General features: G+C 40.7%; 1 protein-coding gene across 1 annotated transcript in view; it reads right to left on the reverse strand.

Annotated features, from left to right (window-relative positions):
* The window catches only part of RP1 (RP1 axonemal microtubule associated), a 170,650-nt gene extending 156,203 nt beyond the window's left edge, over positions 1-14,447 (reverse strand). Inside the window, exons 1-2 of the mRNA XM_028736952.2 lie at positions 14,380-14,447; positions 935-1,591 (exon numbers count right to left, since the gene is read on the reverse strand). Of these exons, the coding sequence (XP_028592785.2) occupies positions 935-1,579 (645 nt within the window). The 5' untranslated portion in view covers positions 1,580-1,591; positions 14,380-14,447. The remainder of the gene's footprint in view (positions 1-934; positions 1,592-14,379) is intronic.
* Positions 14,448-22,298: the final 7,851 nt, after the last annotated feature.

A 22,298-nucleotide genomic window follows, 5' to 3' on the forward strand; every position in this document is an offset into this window, starting at 1 on the left:
AAGAAGATTCCACCTAAACATTAGGAAGAACTTCCTGACAGTAAGAGCTGTTCGACAGTGGAATTTGCTGCCAAGGAGTGTGGTGGAGTCTCCTTCTTTGGAGGTCTTTAAGCAGAGGCTGGACAACCATATGTCAGGAGTGCTCTGATGGTGTTTCCTGCTTGGCAGGGGGTTGGACTCGATGGCCCTTGTGGTCTATTCCAACTCTATGATTCTATGATTGTATGAACCTAACGGTCTAATGACTTGTGATGCTAGGTGTGTCACTGCAAATCACTTTTTCTTATGCTAAATGTTATTACAGGCATAGGGCCAGTTTTAATTGACAACACAGTGCACAGGGATGGGAGTCTGATTCCTTGCCCCCAAGCCACCATTAGGCTTAGAGGAAATGGCCCCATTCGTGCTAATACGAGTCCTGCCCCCAGAGAATGGAGATGAATTGTCATTATTCCAAAGCGACAAGCGTTACATCTCCCCTCCCTGCACACTGCATTCCCAATTAAAAGTGGACTGCCTGTAATTAGTTTTTTTAAAACCACAAATTGTTTTGGAACCATGCAATTGATGCCATATGTAGCATCTATTTAGAAAGGTAAATGGAATCATGATCTAGCAAAAACTGGGGAAGTCGTGGGTTGGAATTTGTATATTTTGTTAAGGTAACTGCTTACCTCCCTCTGCCACGTGATCTGGTCTCTGGTCATTTGATCTCATAACTTAATAGCTGCACACTGATGGCTGACAATGGGAAGCAGCTCTATTTAACCAAGCATTTTGTTTGATATGATGTTTGATGTGAATGTTCTACCTATCACATCACCTCTGCAATGGCTCATTCATATCATCACTTAATGTTGCAGTTATGTGTAAACCAGCCCTAAGACCACCTGCCCAAAGATAAATATTTCAGAGTATCTTCTTATATTCTTACCTTTCTCCCATCTGTCATGTACAATTTCACAACAGGGTACTGCATTAGCTCACTGATGTGGTCCAGAAAGGCCTCAAAGCTTTGTGTGTTCTTCTTACCCAAGACAACAGTGCGCCGGATTCTTACATTGCCATTTTTGAAAACAAGCAGCTTCTTAGGGTTACTGAGTCTGGCGGTGCTTCCTTGCTGGAACACACCACCTTCGCCCTCTCTAGCTAACTGTACAGCTCTGCGGCGAGCACTGACTGGCCTGCTGATCTGCCATGGCAATGGCTTCTTACTGGCCTTCTCCAGGTTGATGGGCTTGACTTTCCTCTGTTGGGAACAGATGTATGACTTGCCATCTTCAAGGTCTTCCAAATTATTGACACTGTGTATCCCTCGTGGTGTAGTGATATTTCTCACCCCAAAAGGCAATGGAACTCTTTTCGACAAGTTGTCAAGCAAGGCATCAAATGATTTGAAAGAGCGGTTATTGACCACCATTTTTACCCCATTAAACTGAGGGTCACCACTCTTGTAAAAGCAGATCCGTTTGGCCACAACGGGTTCGGTGACATTGAAAGGACGAACAGACAAAGACTGTTCACTCTCTGAAGTATGGGGCTGAATCATTGAGTAGTTGGTTGAAGGCGTTTCACTCATTCTGACAGCAATCTGGAAATAAGGAGGCAGAGTAAATGCTCGCTTATGATCACAACAATAATGCAGTCCTCATTTCTATAAAGTCACAAAGGAGGTTTTAACAAAAGCAACCAGCAGTAAATCTTGCCAAAAATCAATGGCTTAAATAGGTCCAAGCTGTTATCTCTAAATTCCACAAAGACTGGTAGGATTAAGCTAACAAAGCTTTACTTGCAAATATGTGTAGAATTCTCCCATGTATTTTAACATATCTTATCATTTTGCTACAACAGAACATTTCACTTAGCAAGGGGTATTTTGTCACACCAGAATAGTAATTAGACTTTTCTGTTGTTGTTTTAATAGCAATGGCAACATTTTCTATTTTTACATTCTAAATGCTTTCATATAAAGGATTTTTTTGTTCTTGTTCCAAGGGTGACCCAACCAACTAGTCCAGGGCTAAATGTGTCCTTCCAGGCCTTTCTATCTGGCTGTTGGGACTCTCCCTAGGTCACACCCCTCATCAACCCTTTTCTGCACCCTCATCAAGTGCTTTTGGCAGAATGAAAGGTGTCCTTGAACTATGATAATGCCTCTTGCTTCCCTGGATGGAAAAATATGAGGATGGAAGGCAAAGAATCCTCTGGCTTTTGCACAGCTGGAATATCATGTACTATATAAACATCACATCCATTTGTCCAGCCACTTTTTGCCTATGGCCTCCCCGCAAACTGGCATGTGGTTTCTGGAATATTCCCCATGGGGAAATTTCAGACCTTGGCCTGAAAAATATTCCCCAGCTCTGAACTAGTCAGACATTGCACCCACACAACATGTTTAAAGTACATTCAACACACACTTAAAACACATGTCTTCCCCCAAGGAATCCAGGAAACTGTAGTTTACCCCTCACAGATCAACTGTTGCCAGCTACCATTCCCTAATTCTTTGGTGGAAGCCATGTGCTTTGAATGTGCCTTGAATATGCTTTAAATGTATGGCGTGGATATGACCAAAAACTGACAAAAGAAACCGGGCACAATCTAGAAAAAAGAATTACAGTGTGAGTTTACATAGTTCCCTCTAATTTCAACAGGGTTTGTGCAGGAGAACTTTCTGGTGGATTTTGCCTGTGATCCCAGGCATATTCGTTTTGTAGCACTGCAGTCCTACTGATTCTAGCAGGAATTCTCTTCAGTAAACACAATAGGCTAGACAACAGCACAAACATATTATAAAGTCTCACTGTGAAACCACACAGTCTGGAGTAGTCACATTCAGCTTAAGATACTCTGGGGTCAAGACTTTAAGATTAATTTATTACTTTTTCATTTATACCCCCAGTTGACCTGCTGGATTAAGACCATATTAAAAATATGATACTAAAATCCGTAAGATAAGCTTTTAAAATAGAAAGCAAGATATAATAATACTTTATATTCATGTGTAGTACTTTTCCTTAAATTACATCCTATGCTATATCTGTAGCACCTACAGCTTCCTCATAAGGTAAGCCACTAACTCGATCCCCAAATTGCGGAAACTGAGAATAAGAGAGAGAAGCTTGCATAAGATTGCCCAGTGAGTACAAGGCTTAACTAAGAGTTCAACCAGAAAGGATGAGGGAGAATTTACAGCTTATGTGTTTGAACCAGCTAATTAGAGTTACAAAAACAGATTGTAATAAATGACCTAATTCATGCTTAGATTGAATGTTTAGAAGGTACCAGGAAAAACATGGACTAGTAGAGGAAGAATGGGAAACCTAAGGCCCATCGTATGTTCTAGTAATTTATATGTTGATTGGTCTGGAAATTCCTGCATATGAATAAATAAATAATAAAATAAGAAAGTTCAACTATTAAATTGAGAAAGTTGCCCTACTCCTTAGAGGCAAAACAATCCTAACCTTTTTCCTGGCTGTTCATGAGTTGTTGCTGTCTCATAGGTGAGAGGGACCCAGTGCACAGGCATTACTATTATCAATATCATTATCATTATTTTCCTACTATTTCCCAAGATGTTGAGAGATGTTATCATTGTCACCATAATTTCTTATTTCCTGATTGTTCCCAAGTTATTTTTTTTTGAGGAACCCATTTCAGAGGCATCATTATTATCCATTACAGTGGTAACTTGGGTTAAGTACTTAATTAGTTCTGGAGGTCCGTTCTTAACCTGAAACTGTTCTTAACCTGAAGCACCACTTTAGCTAATGGGACCTCCTGCTGCCACCGCACCGCCGGAGCACGATTTCTGTTCTCATCCTGAAGCAAAGTTCTTAACCCGAGGTACTATTTCTGGGTTAGCGGAGTCTGTAACCTGAAGAGTATGTAACCTGAAGCATATGTAACCCGAGGTACCACTGTATTATTTCCTTCTGCTTGGCCCACAGCAGGGATTGTTTCCAAGTTGTTTGGGGAGAGGGGAGCTCAGCACAAAGGTGGGAATGTTGTTATTATCATCTCCACATACATCCCTAATTTTGAGAAACTTGTAAATTACATTCAGCCTCAAATATCACAATAGTCTAGGCCAGTGTTTCTCAACAACTACTTTGGGAGATTTTTTTTCTATGTATTTCTATTCTTCTCTATTCCATAGTTAAAAAAATATTTGCCAGACAGTATTAAGTGTGTGGCAGACTGTAGTAATGCAAAATTATTCCTGGATTTAGTTATATTTTATTTTCTAGCTCTAATCTACAGCAGCACACCAGCAATTTAACAAGCAAGACTTAACAGTGTCTGGAAAAGAATGAAGTTTTTCAAGCATATTTTGTTAACAAAACAACAACCATGAATGGTTTTCCCCATATTTGAAACAATTTAAGTTCCCATCTCTTTTCTATTTCTGCTCTTTAGGTGGCAGCCATTTTGTGCTAGTCCACACTCCTGATGGCAACTATTTTCTAACTGGTGCCTTTGGCACACTCTCAAAATTTCAAATGTTCTCTGGGACTAAAAAAAATTAACAATCACTGAATTATGATGTTTCTTCTGACTACATATCATAGTGGCGACACTTCCATTTCTACCCAATTCCATTATACGGTAACATGGATTTTCTTTCATAATACTTGTTCACAATCATAATAATCAAGCATACCTCTTGAAAAGAGTGCTTGAAATCAACAGCCTTTTCACATAAATAATATACAAAGAAATTGCTGAAACTTCAGCACATGGCATAAATTAATGTGTCATTACTATAAATAGTTGTCCTTCTTAACTTCAATTAATTATACTAGGATAACTGAGTTTATTGTGTGGCTGAGCCAAATTTTCTCAGCAAATAACTTTCTCTCATTTTTTTGAACTTATTGTTTGGAACTCTTCCTGTCCTGTTGGAGTATTCAGTCATCCTTTGGATTTCTCAGTGAAATGACCTCTAATTTTGCCATCCAAATTTTTTTGGGAACAACTGTGGATCTAATTTTAATATTGTCTAATATTATTTTAATTTCAGTAGAGAAAACAATGACTTATACTCCTTTCATTCCTCTTCTCACAGTCCACCCCTTCCTTAATCCACCACCAACAACAGAATTTCAATAAAGATTAAGTCGGCTGAAATTTCTCAGAACATTTTCTGAGGAAAAGCTGTTGGATAATTTTACCTTGCCCCTCCCTGAATATATCTGGTGGCTTCCTCTGCCCCATTTTGCCACCCAGAGAGTTTTTTTGTGGGGGGGGGGGGATTGGACGCTATTTTACCTCAGCCCTAGTTTTTGTACTTACCCAGAATCATAACCTATATGAGATAAAGGAAGAATGAGAAAGTCGTCTGAAGCAATCTGGACTTCCTTGCGAGTCAAGTAGCTAGTATTTTACTCATGTAACCTTTTCACATTGTTTCCCTTTAGATCTTCTTCCATTCTGAAAGGAAACAAACACAACTATTGCATGTGTCTTCTTGATATTCGTTTTCCATGGGAGAACATCCCCAATCATTGAACCTTTGGAGTTGTGGGGGTGGGGAATCATCCAAATCTTTGCATGACTGCAATAATGTTGCCGTCAGTATTCCCTCGTGTAGCAATTCCCTTTGGTTGTAAATCATTTCCAGGGGTGAAACTTCCAACTCTTAGATTGAGACGCCATGATTCAGCCTTCTTTATCACAAAGTCGAAGCTGTTCTTTCTCCTGTCAACCCTTCCAATTATTATGTGTGATCAGCCAAATAGTAAGAAGTTCTTCTTCTTTAAAGTGGCTTAAGATTATTGGTGATTTCTGGGGTCCCAGCGTTGCAGAGCATATAATTCTAGATCTTCTGGTCCTGTCGCTTTTGCCCTGTATAGTCCGTATCCATCCCACAGTGGATTCCAGTTCATAGAGAGGCTGGATCAAGTAGAGCTGGCAATCAAGTGAGAGCTTTCAATGCAGTATTTTTGCAGACACAGAAGGATGGCATTGTTTTGTGCCTATGGAATGAGGTGGCTCTTCTTATGGAAATGTATCTCCAGATGGCAAATGTTCTATCTAATTACTACCAAAGGTATAATAAGATTTGAAGCTTCTTCCCTTAATCCGGATTACAGCAAGCTGGCCTTGCTGACTGTAAAGCAGTGGCAATAACAATACTCCTCAGCTGATAGTACATATCACAACAATTCTTAATTGGCTTTCCCCCTTTAAATGTGTTTATTATATATGCTTATGCTGAGCACTGATGGGAACACTATATACATTGCTTAAGGCTAGTTTTGCCACCCATTTAAAATAAATAAATGCACAAGACTGATGTGATAATATACAACGCTCCCTTGGAACAAGTGTGCATTTTTTACACTGCAACCTGGTTTAACCAGCTTATTACAACAATAATTTAGTGCCCAAAGTACATGTCAGTTGGCATAGCTGCACACTGATCACAGCTCAGGCAATCGAGTTTTTGTTCTTTTTCAGTTCAAAGTTCTTTCAGCTACTGAGTACTATTTCTTAAATGTAATATAAATCTCTCCACAGACCCTTTTAGCAATAAGTGCATGCCTTCTGGCTGAATTTTTAAATATTTGATGGGAAATGGCTCCTTTTTAAGAATCAAGCCTAACAAGTCAGTGCTACCTGCATATAATCTCTGAATACAATTGTTTTGTTTCCTTTTTCCTCCTTCAGGGAAACATGGGCTTCCAACAATTCTACCACAAAGACATTGATCAGACCAAGACCTCCTTAGCTTGAACAGGGTTGCTGTGCCATGGACCTTCTGATCATGCCCTGAGAACCAGTGGTTATTCAACATTATTGTTTTCTAACTTGCCTTTTTATTCTTAATCTGATTATTCAGGCTGGTTGTAATTTAAAAAAATAAATAAATGTGAGTAACTGTTTTTATTTCAGTTTTCTAATAACAGTACAAAATACAACAATGCAATGCAGAGCAGCTGTATGAATAATAATGATATCAATTTAAAATTTCATTGGTCCATTCATGTAGAAGAATAAAAATAAGCTGCCTATTGAGGTATAAATGTTCCATATGTAGTATACATTCTATACAGCTATGTTAGCCTATATATATATATATATATATTCTGATTTGTATATACTGCTAATGATTGGATTTAGGTTGTTGTTTTATTATATTTTGTTATATATATTTTTATTGTGAGCTGTTTTGAAAAGGCCTTGGTTCTGAATTGTAACATAAAATCACTTCCATATACAGGCACGCCCACCCCCCCTTATGTGTGATCAACTTGTGCACAACCACATATAAAACCAGTGCTAGGCAATAAATAAATAATTTAATTCAAGCCCGGAAATGGCAGGAGAGAGCTGGGAAGTCTTTGTGGCTCATGAGGAGACGCTCCCCAGAGCCTAAAGTGGATATCAGTGAGGGTGGAGGAAACCCCAAAGAGACCTGAGGTGCAGCAGGGCTTTGATTAGGCTGCTCAGCCTCCCTGCTTAACAGCTGACTTGCGTGGTAGTACAGCAGAAGTTCCTGCTTTCCCACGCCTACAGCAGCCCCAGAGCTTCAAATCCATGTTTTTTGGTCTGAAGTATGGAGAGAGGAAGAGAGAGAAGTGGAGAACAGGGGAAAACGAGTATTTGGAGGCATTTTAGAGGGTGCTCCCCACTTACACACATAAATGGGGTGGGGGGAGACACCTGTATAAAAACAACTAACGAAAGGATAAACATTTTGACACTGCTGTGGGATGCAGGGAGAAGCTGATTGAGAGAGGGCATCTCAAGCACAAAAGAAGGGCTGATGTAAACACTCCCCTGCTTTGTCATTGAAATTTCCCTTTCCCCAAGCTGCTTTTCTAAGAAGAAGAAAAATACATGTGTGCCCACATAACGTGCACTTAGCCCCTCAATGTCATGAAAATTCAACTGAATGAGAGTTACGGTAAGTCCCTGACATCTATGGGATTTCAGAATACGTCTGCTTTTCTGGATTCTGTTTCAGCCTCACACTGTCCTAGGCTAAATGGGAATGATTTCCTGAGTGCTCATTTTTGGCTGAATCATTCAAAGCAGGGGTGCAGCAAAATGGAAGTCCATGGAGCTTTTGAACTAAATTTTTGTGATTTCACCAACCTGTGCCCTTTGAATGACACTCTTTGTTAAGATTTGCCAGAGAGGACAATGCTTAGCAGAATATTTTTATCATTCATGTGTGAGTCACTCTATTAAAATATTAAGTTGCTACAACAGTTAAATGAATATGGCTAGCCTTGTGACACAAGAAAAGTTTATAGTATGCCTGACAACTCCAAGTCCTTTCAACCTCTGAAACCCTGGGAGGTTTTTTTTTAATTGGACCATTCACTAAGGTATGGAACTAGGAAATCGTTATCCATTTGAAAAGGAAATTATCACATTAGAGATAGGGCCTGGGTTAAATTTCTCTGAATGTGCCCAGCCTACTTACATCCTTTCCACAAAGGTTTCGGGGGGAAAGTGCTATTATTAACATTTTTGGCTGATAAGATTGAGTTAGCACAGCAGTTTGATCTACATGAACTTTTAATCATGCTAATCCCTTCAGGTTTATGAAATTCTCCAAAAGAAAAATGTAATAACCAGTAACACAAAGGTAAAGGGAGGAGGAGTGCTATATAGGAGAAGAACAACACATAGTTGTTACACATACTGTACACTCCATCAGCTCTGCTGTGACAGGCCAGCTCCATCAGGCCTCCTCCCCCTTCAACTGTCATCTGAGGGCAGCCATTCATCAGTTTTTTGGCTGGGCCCTACAGTTTGGTGGTGGACATTGTCCCCTTAACCCAAGGGAATGGGATATCCCATTAGAAGGCTCCAGGAGGAGGTGTTTCTGTCCAGATGCTCTGTCATGAACAAAGGATTAATGAAAAGATGTGTAAACCACAAGCAAATTAGGATCTATGCTCAATAAAGAGGTCATCTGGAGGAGCCCTTGGTTGGTAGGTTGGTTGGTTGGTTTTTGGTCCTGGGTCATAGAATCATACATATTAAGTAGTGGGTGGGCATAGCAGACGACACAGAGATTTCTCCAAGTAGCTCTTTATAAGTAAGCTGGAACTGAAAATGAACAGCAAACAGCTCAGACAGCCTGCTTTTATAGGCAGCCGGCTGTCAACATTGTAACAGCAGCAGCCCAGGTTTCCCCGCCTAAATTACCGTATTTTTTTGCTCTATAAGACTCACTTTTTCCCTCCTAAAAAGTAAGGGGAAGTGTGTGTGCATCTTATGGAGCGAATACAGGCTGCGCAGCTATCACAGAAGCCAGAACAGCAAGAGGGATTGCTGCTTTCACTGTGCAGCAATCCCTGTTGCTGTTCTGGCTTCTGAGATTCGGAATATTTTTTTTCTTGTTTTCCTCCTCTAACAACTAGGTGCGTCTTGTGGTCTCGTGCATCTTATAGAGCGAAAAATACAGTAGCTTACGTGGACCTGAGTGAAAACTATATACACTCAGGTATATACACTCAGAACTTCAATACATAACAATACAATTGTTGAGCTGGAAGGGTTACCATGATTCATTTAGTCGAACCCGCTGCAATGAAAGAGTCACAGTTAAGGAATCTCTGACAAGATGGGCATCCAACCTATTTTTAAAAACCTCCAATGAAGGAGAATCAACTACCTTCCAAGGTACACCATTCCATTGTCAAACAGCTCTAACTGCCAGAAAGTTCTTCCTTATGTTTAGTTGGAATCTTCTTTCTTATAATTTCAATCCATTGGGTCAGGTCCTAACCTCTGGAGCAGCACAAAGCAAGCTTGCTCAACCTTCCATGTGACAGTCTTTACTCTTCAGTCATGACTATTGGCTTGTCCTATGGCACCTAGTTTACCTCAGACTGCTACCCACAGCCCAGGCCTCTCTATGTCACTCCCCTGCTCTTTCCCACAGAGACGTTCTTGGTAGATGGCTTAGTGGAGTGAGCCAGGGTGGGTAGTCCAGCTGGAACAGCAACAGGCTCTGGAATCTTCTTCACCTCTCTCCTCACTGTATGTCACTTAAAGTCTTCATGAGAAAAGTGGGGTGGAAGAGTTCTAAATAAATACTCTTTGCTATGATAACTAAACAAAACCTCCATGTTCTGCATACGAGATGCTGACAACAAATTACAAAAATACAAAAATAATAATGATGTCATGCTTATTAGCTTCCAGAGACAACTGGTTGGACTGGTGGAAACAGATGGCTGGAACAGATACATCTTAGGTCCCCTACTCACATTGATATTGATACCCTATTATAACTCCTGTTTACTTTAAAGAGGCTGATGTGAAAGGAGCTGCCACGCTGCAGTAATCTGGTCATGCAAACTATCTCTAAGCAATTAGATAGTCTTATTGGTTTAATGCTATTTTGAGCCCATGCCTGTATTCAATCTCGCCTTTGAAAAACAAAACAGAACATATTGTTTGTGCAAGACTTCTATTTATCCCCATGCTGAACTGCATTATATTTGGAATATAAAATTTTTAAAACATATACTGAAATTTCTAGAACTGGTGCATTCAGTTGATCTACTAGTTCAGCAATATGAATCCTTTACCAAGCATTCTACTAATTTAGAATTCACTTTTTGGTTGGAGGAAAATAACATGGAGAAAGGCAGGTGAGGAAATATTGCTTGGTCAGGTTCAGGATCATAATTTTAAAGTCACTGTCACCTATTTTGCATAAGGGTGCCAAAGACTTATATAAAAATAAATGAATCCATGAATTTCTGGTTTTAAAAGTGGGGGGAAATTATTAGCTCCTTCCCTGCTGAGATAAATCACTCTCACTTGCCCAACTAGGCTTTCCATCTCCCCTCCCCTCCCCACCAATGCCCCCCCCTCAAAATGCCCAAGGAGAATGCCCAAGAACAGCACAGGGTGGTGAGAGAAAGGTCAGATCGTTCCTTCTGGCAAGCTCCAATGCTTGTACATCTTAGTGCTATATTAAATTCCACCTTATGTTCCAATGTGAGTGTAAGGGAAAACAGGGAAATTCTGCTTGCCTTCTAGAATTGTTGGCTACCCACAAGATTCCTGAAATGATTTGCCTGAAGAGAAACCACGCAACTCAAGGTGAATTTTGGGTTAAGGTGGAATGCAGTGAACCCAGGCATGTGAGCAGTGCTGGCCCTTAGGTACCTCAAGCAGAGTTAAAATGGTATTCACCCACCCCACACTCTCTCAGACACGAATAGCTAGGGTTGTTTTAAAAAGCCTTGCAGACCCATTCAAACAAAAATTCTTGCCTTTCTCTACCCCCATGTGTCATTTGAAGGAAAATGCTTTATTACACTGGATGGGAGGTCCAGTCCTGCAGGCTAGCACGACCTCCAGGGTTTTTGTTACTCTTTCCAAAACTTTCTGGCTTCTGCCAAAATTTTCTCAGATGTTATGCTAAATTTGCCTTATGTGAAATTTGGGTCATAACATAGATCACAGAACCACTGTCCCTTCCCATTTAAACTTGTCAGTGGTTACAGAAAATTGAGCTGTATGTTATAGCTATTGGTTACAGCTATAGTTCTGCGATCTATGTTTGTTAGAATTTGGTCCCAGGCACAGGGGAACACCACCTTGTGGAAGCTAAGCAGTTTGGGGTCTGACCAGTACCCAGATGGGAGATCATGTAGGAACCACTTGCATGTAACCTTGGGTTCCATGATGGAAGAAAGTGAGATATAAATGTAAGGAGAGAGGGAGAGAGAGAGAGGGAGAGAGAGAGAGAGAGAGAGAGAGAGAGAGAGAGAGAGAGAGAGAATGTTTGTTATAAATTACGTCTCAGAATTTTTGTGGACATCATCCTCAAACATATATACACTGGTATCCCATATTTAAATGTAATTATGTATGTGTATATGTATGTGCGTGCTTCCTAATTCTACAGCTCTAGAGATGCTAGTTCTACATTCAAGATAAATTGAAAGGCCTTCTTGCTGTGATAAGTAAAAATATCTTTATCACTTAAGTTCATCAAGAAACCTATTTTTAACAGATGATCAAACTTGCTCTTGTGAAAGCTCTGACTAATTCTGTCTCCACCCACCAGACTTTTGCTGCTTTGTATTCAGTTTTGCCTAAGGGTGCCAAAGACTTATCTAAGAAATTAAATCCATAAGTTTCCGGATAAAAAGTGGAAAAAATGATTAGCTCCTTCCCTGCTGAGATAAATCACTTCCCAATGTTTTCACTTGTAGACTCTACCATTTTTTCATTTTGTGCTTACTACAGCCACATTTATAAAGGAATGTGAATGTCAAAACTAATTTATTACTGTGCGTTATGAACTCTCAACTCTGCATGAGAGTCTAGGAGCTCTAGAGAGTAATGGCCTAGCTAACTTTACATATATGCAAGCATCTACTTAATAGCAGGGCTATTCCTATTTTTACATGGTGAAAATAAATTGACAATAAAAAAATCGTAAGTCAGCTGTCAAATCATTATTAACTAAAAGATAATTAGCAAAAATATGTCTGCTTATCTTTGGCAGCTCAAAGGGCAGACTAGTGTATCTATGGGATCCATATGGCCAATTAGCACTATACTTTATTTTTAGAGTAGGCCCCCATGTGTTGCAGCTCACTGGCAGAAGGAGGATTTGGCTATTATGGAAGGGAATGGCATACTATTCCATCCAGTCCTGTGGTTCATTGACCTGAGGCACTGCAGTGCACATTTAACATGGCAATACTTGGGGAGAGGCAGCTGCATCGTGCTCTTGTGAGCAGAAAGGATGAGGCTATATGTAGGCCCAACACAGCTTCTGTCATGTCAGTTTGCTTCCTATGCTAACTGTTATTTGGGGGTTTATAAAAACAGTTTATAAAAAAAGGGACGCAGGTGGCGCTGTGGGTAAAAGCCTCAGCGCCTAGGGCTTGCCAATCAAAAGGTCGGCGGTTCGAATCCCCGCGGCGGGGTGCGCTCCTGTTGCTCGGTCCCAGCGCCTGCCAACCTAGCAGTTCGAAAGCACCCCTGGGTGCAAGTAGATAAATAGGGACCGCTCTGGCGGGAAGGTAAACGGCGTTTCCGTGTGCTGTGCTGGCTTGCCAGATGCAGCTTTGTCACGCTGGCCACGTGACCCGGAAGTGTCTCCGGACAGCGCTGGCCCCTGGCCTCTTAAGTGAGATGGGCGCACAACCCTAAAGTCTGTCAAGACTGACCCGTATGGGCAGGGGTACCTTTACCTTTACCTTTAAAAACAGTAGGCAGACCTAACCCTCTTACACACTCCAGATTGTAAAGGATTCCCATTCAAATAAACATCACATCCTCTAAGACCAGGATCCATAGCTGTCAACTTTCGGATTTGAAAATAAGGGATCAGCAGCCTCACCTGTCCCGGAGACAGTCTACGGGATATCTAACAATCCTGGATAGCAGTGGGAAACGGTGCTGAAATAAGGGAATTTTCCAGCTATGCCAGGATCCCTTTGAAAAAAACAAGTGAAAGGCAAAGCTAATACACCATTCAAACTGCTGTGTGCCTCACTGCCTGGAAAAGGAAAGGTGATGAGTGACTTATCTAAACCTAATGAAGTCATCTGGCTCTTTCAGCAGCCTCCTTTGTAATATATGGCCATAATAATGTGTCAGGCGGATGCCAGAACTGTACAAAGTACAGCACGGCAGTAGTTCAATTTTGAACTGTCTTAATTTTTTCCCCTCTATTAAAGCCTCTCTAATTTTAGCACCATTTTGACTGCCAAGAGCCAGAAATAAAAACCTATCTGTGACTGAAGACAAAAGATGTAAATATAACTGGAGTTTTATCTCTGTGGCTGCCATACTTACTGCCCATTCTTATGTATGTTTACCCAGAAGTACTTCCCAAACACTTAAATGGGTTTATTCCCAAATAGGTTTACAGAAGGTTGCACAGGAACTTTCTCAGATCCAACAATAAAAAGGACAGAGTAGAATAGAAAGAATAGTGACAGAAGGAAGCCTCTGTCTCAGGTCTGTCCTTCCTTTTGAAGCAAACAACCATCTTCCCTCAAGGTACTAAGGCACTTGCCCTTCCAAAGGGTCTCAGGCAGCCTTAGAAAGCTGTTGCTTTTAAACTGACTGCGGGTGATTCTGTTATTAATTGCTGTTGCTGTCGTTAGTCACTTTTTTCCAAAAATGAATCTCAATGGTAATGTACTGGTCCTGCTACGGTTGTGTTGTACTTTGCTATTTTTGTAAGACACCTTACATTATGTGAGGGAAGTTGGGGTATCAATATTTTTAAGCAAAATAAGCCACATATACACATTTCAGGCTATTTTATCCTGTCAGGAAATGTACTTCATTTCCCTAAAGTTACATAAAACTAGTCACTTGATAAGCACATTTAGAAACGGCTATTTGCTTGAAAGTCCCACTCACCTTACATAGATCAGGGATGGGAAAGCTTTCTCAGCCCAGTGATGGATATAGACACAGTAAAAGATGCTAAAAATAAGCCAGAAATTAGATAGTTATAACAAAAGAAAGAAATCCCTATAGAAAACCGTGTTTTAAAATTTCCTGCTCTGTGGCACAATCAGGTGTTGCATGTTTATAGTGCATTCAAATTGCTGTTTCTTTACTAATGTAGCTGAGTCCCAAGTCTTCATTCCTTTCTGGACAACCTTCTGCGGACCACATGCTAGTGGTTGGCAAAATCACAAACTAGATTTCTTCTTGAAAGTTCTTTGTTTAGTTTCTGAACATTTTCCAGTCACATCAATGCCAACTTTTCTGAAACCATAACAACGTCTATTTCTCCCAACTTGCTGAATTCTTTAAAATTCAACCAAAGGATTTTTCAGATATCTATAATCATCATTTTAAAAGTGTCTAGAAGAAACAGGTGTGTGAACAGGAAAATTAAAAGCCTAAGAGATTTCAGAGTTCCAAGAAGAACAGAAAAGCATTTAAAGATATAATGCTATAAAAGATAAACATGTTACAAAATATGTTTATCTGGAAGTCTGCTATGCAACAAAGCAGTCCTTTAGGATTCCAGAGACAGACAGACAGACAGACAGACAGACAGACACACACACACACACACACACACACACACACACACACACCCCAGAGGGAAAATATTTCCCATGTTTTCAGAAAAAATGAAAGAAACAAGTTGAAGTTTTACCTCAGTCTTTCTTTTCTAGAAAGGTGGCAGGGAAAGTTTAAAGATTTCATAAAAGAAACACATGTGACTGTTAGGAATTAAATTAAATCTAAAGATGAGCTTCACATATTCTGGAAGAACTGCTCACACAGTCAAGGTCAGGATAAATTGAAAAGTAAAGTATTGTTGTCTGCTGCAGATTGGCTTTTCCTTGCCAGAACAAAGTGTATGTGCTCTCCACAGAATTTTTGGCAAAACTGTACCATGTCAAACTTGTGAGCTTTGATCAGCAAGCAGCAATCGGACTCACCAAGCAACAACTGGCTGATTGAAAAGACAGTTAAGAAAAGAAACCCAATAGATGCTCATTTAGATTTGGAATGAGAGCATCCTCACATAGAGAAGAATAGCACAGTATAAAAGAAAGCTATCAAAGGAACAGGATAATAATCAGAATGGCCAGACTGTGGTGTTTTTTTAAAGGTGCATGAACAAGTTCACCCTGAACACACCAACCCCAATGTCTGTCACATACATCTTTCATCGCAGGTAACTGAGAAGGAGGGGGCTTAAGGGAATCTATTTGCATACATTGTGGCATGGTCTTCAGATGGGTAGGCCTGACACCTTTTCTTTCTATAATAGGATGCACCAAGAATAGCAGGCCTTTATCAGGCTTTATTGCCACTTGACAGGATAGAAAGCCCCTGCTGTGGTAAGCTGTGAACTAATGCAGCACACAGACAACCTCACATTTGTATTCTACAGCAGTTAATCCAAAAATAGCACCTCCTTGGGTCTCATCCATAAATATGCATTGAAAGGAATTTGGGGCAGGATCTCCTCTATTTAACTAGATCACAAAGGTAGTCAAGGCTGTTCTTATTCTTATTATTTCTTAAAGTTGCATGCTGCCCTATACCTGCAGATCTCAGGGCTGTTGACAAGATATAATCACAATATAAAAACATAAAATACATAATGATTAATAATAATAATAATAATAACCCAATAACACACACACACCCCACACACATTTTAAAAGAGCACTAGATGTCAGTCAATCAAAGGCCTGGTTAAAGAGGAATGTTTTTGCCTGGCACCAAAAGATGTATAATGAAGACATCAGCTGAAACTCCCTGGGGAAAGCATTCTACAAAAAGGGAGTCGCTTACCGTATATGACTCTGGCTATCATGTTCCCAGCTTCCAGTGCAAACCTATGCACGTTTATTAAGAAACAATTTCTATTCAGTTCAATGGGCTTACTCCCAAGTAAGAGTGATGCACAGTGGATTGCAGCTAAGTTAGCCTTCCCCCCCCCCTTTTTTACAAAAATTAAACCTCAAGTATTGTGAATTTCACTTGTATAAATACGACAAGGACTAGCGCTCCCCTTGCATATTAATAGAATTTAGCTTAAGCCCTATCATTTTCTTACAACTGTTGACTATCTGGGTCATGCTCAAGGAACCTTAACAGTATGTCACTATGCTTAAGTCAATCAGAAACAAAGAACCCACCATGATTTCATATTCAGTTTACAGTTTCTAAGGACACTGTGTATTCTTACTAACCTAAGTGATACCGTACCAAGGCAGTGGAATGCGTATAAACAAAATCTGGAGGAGTATTGCCATGGTGCAAATAGCAGAAAAAGTCAACAGGGATTACAACTTGGCAAATGTGTCAGAAAACAAAGAAGGGCAAATGATTGCATGGGCATGTAAATAAGTGACACGCCTTTGGGAAATAAATTGCATCACAATAATAGCAACAAAATATTCATAAATGAAACCAAGCAAAGTATTAGCTATTTGTTTCTTGACTCAAGTCTCCATCAATCCAAGGTATGGTCCCACTGAATGTAGTGCAATAACACCCTAGTCCGCAGTATTTTGTATTGGTGTACTTGCCATAAGATAAGCTGCAGTAATGTCCTTTTTTCTGACTCTGTACAGTTTTAGGGTGGTAGTGGTGGTCTGTCACATACTAAATATAAATTTTGTGGTTTACCAACTTTGGGGATTGGGCATTAAGCCAGCTGCACCACAAGTATAATTGCAATAGTGATTCTTGGACTGGCATTAAAAAAGTCATTGCCTTGGGTGGGATTCACCTAATGCAAGGCTTACCAGGCATGGGCCAGATCACTCCCTCAGAGATCCTTCATGGGCCAGACCGGCACAGTGCGACACCGGAAATTGCGCCTGCGCATGTCTGCAGCACCAGAAATAGCTTCTGTGCATGCCCAGATGCTGAAAATCGCTTCTGCGCAGGTGCAATGTTCGGCATCTGGGCATGCGCAGAAGCAATTTCCAGCACCGTGGACATGTGCAGATGCGATTTCCGGCGTCTGGACATGCGCAGAAGTGATTTCCGGAGCCATGGAAGAGAGTCCCCATGGCATGCTGCACCGGTTTAGCGCAGCATGTGAGGACTCGCTGAGTGGGTGGCTCGGTTCAGGGGTGACTCATCGGCCGGTTAAGTGACCCTCATGGGCCGCTTTCGGCCCATGGACCTTAGGTTGCCGACCTCTGACCTAATGAGTCCGGTAAGGGCATTTCTGCTTTGCAATAGGGCTTGCATCTCCCATCATCCCCCCTCCTCTGCATCCCCCAAAATTGGCTCTGGGGGAATCAGGAGAACCCCTAGGGCAGCGTGCATGGAAAAGAGGGGAGATCATTCTCTCAGGCAAGCTGCAATGCTTGGGTTGACAGAATACTCACCATAGTGCAATGTTGAATTCTGCCCCATGACTTTATCTGCCTTTTGTTGGCATTTGTTAAGTTAGACTACAGTATTTTCAGTACATTCCACAGCGTACCAGTGGTCTAAAATAGCCATGGGTGGACTCTTGGCTCCATATTATTATTATTATTATTATTATTATTATTATTATTATTACTACAATTTATTATTTGATTTACAATTTATTATCAAAAATATCATTGATCATAATCTCTAGTGTCACATTGGTTGTAGTCTGTACATTGTAGTACCATACATTATCAACTATTATTATACAATTCTACATAGTAATGTTCCTGCTCTCTCATGCTTGATATTTTGCTTCATCTTATTTACCATCCTAAGTTTTTCTTTTGATTTTATATTATATTTGTTGTATCATTGAAAATCAATTAAAATAAAATAAAATGGAAAAGAGACAGGTTTACTCTGATTAATCACACTGCAAGCTGATCCCTCAAAGTTTATGATAAAACTGTGTGTGTGTGTGTGTGTGTGTGTGTGTACACATACACATACATATATCCAACAACACAGCCTATTTTATGCAAGAGAAAGGGAAAATAGGCTGCTAAGTACTAGGGTATTACATTTGTGAATCCTTGTACTTCATTGTATTTCATAGTCCAACCAGTGTGACCAAGCTGTGCAGATAGGGTACTGTAGTCATGTTTAGGATAAGGATGCACTTGCCACATTTTAAACATTCTCAGCCCTTCCTAAGATGGACACAGATATTAATCTAATGCCAGGCAAAGAACAAAAATACCACAAACATATGTAATGAAGCCATCACAACCCAAAGTAATCACAGAACAGCTCACTCCCTAGTATCCAAATGTGGCCACAATAAATTCACTGAGATAAATATTTAAGTATGTACCTGACATTCCCAGGATGCACTTAAATTAGGAACCACTTACAGGTTTGAAGCTCTTTGAGATAATATAGGAAGCTGTAGGGAAGAACTTTCATAAAAAATCAGAGTTCAAGATGTTCCTGTAGCACTGCAGCTCTCACCTCACCTGTGCTGCTATGATACACTGTAGACACTCGCCTTGTGCAAGTGTGTTGACACAATGTTAATGCCAGCATTACCTATAGCAACAACAAACAAGCTTCTATCAACAGAGGAAGTGTGTATTATTTCCCGATTATTGCTGTAGTCATTCTCCTCAATGTGGTACATGAATTAAACATCATCAGGATCAATACTACAGGAATACTACACCTACAGACTCACTGATGCCACAGTCCTAAATACATTTAGCAGGTCTTCAGTAGAATGCACTTCTAAGCCACTGTGTTTAGAATCACAGCAGTGTGGTCTGGTCCTGTGGATGTTTACTTGGAAGTAAGTTACACTGTGCTCCATAGGACATGCTTCTCTGTGGTGTGCACAGTCTTGCAGTTCTAGCCTCTTTCCAACCTATTGTACCCCTCACAGACTGCAGCTGTTTCAAAGGAAGTATAACTCTGACTTCCACTGGAGACAAAAATGGAAAGGGCAGCACTTCCACACCTTGTTTGTGAGCTGCTGGTTGAATCAGAATGCTTGACTAGGTGAAAGGGGTATACTATTTTCTAAAGGTAGGGACACGGGTGGCACTGTGGGTTAAACCACAGAGCCTAGGGCTTGCCGATCAGAAGGTTGGTGGTTCGAATCCCCGCGACAGGGTGAGCTCCCGTTTCTCGGTCCCTGCTCCTGCCAATCTAGCAGTTCGAAAGCACATCAAAGTGCAAGTAGATAAATAGGTACCGCTCCAGCGGGAAGGTAAATGGCGTTTCCGTGCACTGTTCTGGTTTGCCAGAAGCAGCTTAGTCATGCTGGCCACATGACCCGGAAGCTTTACTGGCTCCCTCGGCCAGTAAAGCGAGATGAGCGCCACAACCCCAGAGTTGGCCACGACTGGACCTAATGGTCAGGGGTCCCTTTACCTTTTTATTTTCTAAAGGTAATGCTGTAGTCTTAGCTGTTCATATGAAGAAATGGTACACTGTGATCATTGCATAGGAATAATGTGTTTCGAAAGCTCCTCCACTGATGTAATCCCAATCCTTATTGGGAGTGAGAAGGGGGTTGGAGTAATTGCAAAAAAGTACAAAAAATAAACATGCATGTCAAAACTACTTTATCATAATGTGTCTTCTGTCCCAAAGTCCTATTGTTTTTAATGAAAAACAAGTCTACATTTTTTGTGTGAGCCTCCTGTTGTTGTTTGGAAATGTCTGTGAATGTGGAAAAGTGTCACATATCATTGATATATGATCCCAGCAAAGGCAAAATCTGATAGTTCAGAAGCCATGGGGAAATAAATAGAAACGTTCTAACAGAAATTTTTAAATACTGTATTTCAGTGATATTATAGCCAGTTCCAAATGAATAACCATCCTCATCAGCTACAGCAAAAGCAAAAAATTGTCATGTGATATGATAATAATGACTGCAGGTAACAAACAACAAAAAGGGTTTCAGGTTTCTAGTAATTCAGAAAGAAATCAGCTTGAGGGCATGAGGACTTACTACCTCTTAATTGCAGCAATTACAATTCAGGATTTCAAGCCACATAAAATTATATGTGAATGTGAACCAGCAGAGGCTGAAGCAAAGAGTTTCAGCAAATAAAATCCCTGGTAGGAGCAATTGTCACTGCACACATCTTCCTCCAACAATAACTATGAAATACCACCCACCCCCAAAACTAGAGGAGCCAAGCATATCTCCCTCTCTCCCTCACACATGCTATATTAATGAGTTTCCTTCAACAAATTATCCAAACTGTTGAGCAGTTTTCATTCACCACTGGTAAGTCTTCTAAATATCCCCTTATAAACTCTGCAGATGTGTCATATATGTACATCATATAAGCATATTTTTTTTAAAAAAAGTGCTCATCTCCACAAATAAAAGTTTTGCTTAAACAATACATTTAAAACGCTATTATAAAGAACGCTCACTGACTTCCACATCCAATTAAGGCTGATTTAAAATAGAAATAATTGCTGAAGTTTTTATCTTGCAGCAGACATCTGTTTCATCCATTTCTAATTCTCCACCTGCACTAGGAATTGATGCATAATAAACACTTCTAATTTGGGCATCATGCTTTCTGTAGAATGCATCAATAAAGGCAACATCAGAATTAGGTATAACTTCACTTCTGTTCAGCTGTGAATAATTAAAAACTAGTGCTTTACATAGCTGCCAGCTTCAGCTTCAACGATTTCACAGATACGCAGGGCCTGTTCATGCAGCCAGCCTTGGTTTCCTTATGTGCTCATTCACAAGAGCATGTGCAGCTGGCGGTGGCATGCCCTTCTGGCTCAGCAGAAAGTTCATGGAAATACCAACTGTATGAATTGTAGTCTCCATCAGGGACCAACATGCCAGACACATATTAGCTGGATAGCTCAGTTGGTTAGACCATGGTGCTGATAATGCCAAGGCTGCAGGTTTGATGCCTGTATGGAACAGCTGCATATTCCTGCATTGCAGGGGGTTGGACTAGATGATCCTTGGGGCCCCTTCCAACTCTGCAATTCTATGTGCAATAGTGGCCCTCAGAAATGATGATTTCACACATAGCAGGTGCTATATTAGCTCTACATATGAGTAGCCACAGCTTTCCGTCATTTGCAATTACATAAGGTATGGGGGGGAGATATTAGTACAAACCAGGTGGGTGCTGTTGCAGTAATGTTATAGTTGAGCAGTGGTGGACTTGGGTAATATGGCACCCTGTGCAAGGCCAAAGTTTTATTGGGCTCTCCCCCCCCCCCCAGCCCTTGTGCTGCCTTCCCAAAGCAGAGTAAGAAATCATGGGGCTTTGGGAAGCAGGTGTGAGGCTCTGGCAGGGTCCTAGAGCCCTCCTACCTCTCCTTCCCCAAACTGGGAAAGTGCTAACTAGTCTGAGAAGGAGGCCTCACTTACCAGGCTTTGAAAAGGCTCCCTCCTCAACTCATCACCCAGTGTGTGTATGTCACGCTCGCACAACCCTAAATCTGCCCTTGCGCTGAAATAACTGTGGAGTTTGCTATTCTCTATAACTGGCTACAATCCAATTCAAGCGAATTTATCTGTTGTAGGAATACAAATTAGAGGGCAAAATGTGTTTGTGTGTAGGGAAATGGGAGCATGTGAACAGGCCGAATGGAAAAAACACACTACTGATATTGCAGTGGTAATGTTTGGCCATATCTCTCAAAACCTTTCACAGAAAGTGGCATGAGCTTCAAACTAATGTACAGTGGTACCTCAGGTTACAAACGCTTCGGGTTACAAACGCTTCGGGTTACAGACTCTGCTAACCTAGAAGTAGTACCTTGGGTTTAAAAAACTTTACCTCAGGATGCGAACAGAAATTGTGCAGTGGCGGCGTGAGGCCCCATTAGCTAAAGTGGTACCTCAGGTTAAGAACGGTTTCAGGTTAAGAACA

The sequence above is a fragment of the Podarcis muralis genome, chromosome 8 (assembly GCF_964188315.1).
Source record: "Podarcis muralis chromosome 8, rPodMur119.hap1.1, whole genome shotgun sequence".
Lineage (NCBI taxonomy): Eukaryota > Metazoa > Chordata > Lepidosauria > Squamata > Lacertidae > Podarcis > Podarcis muralis.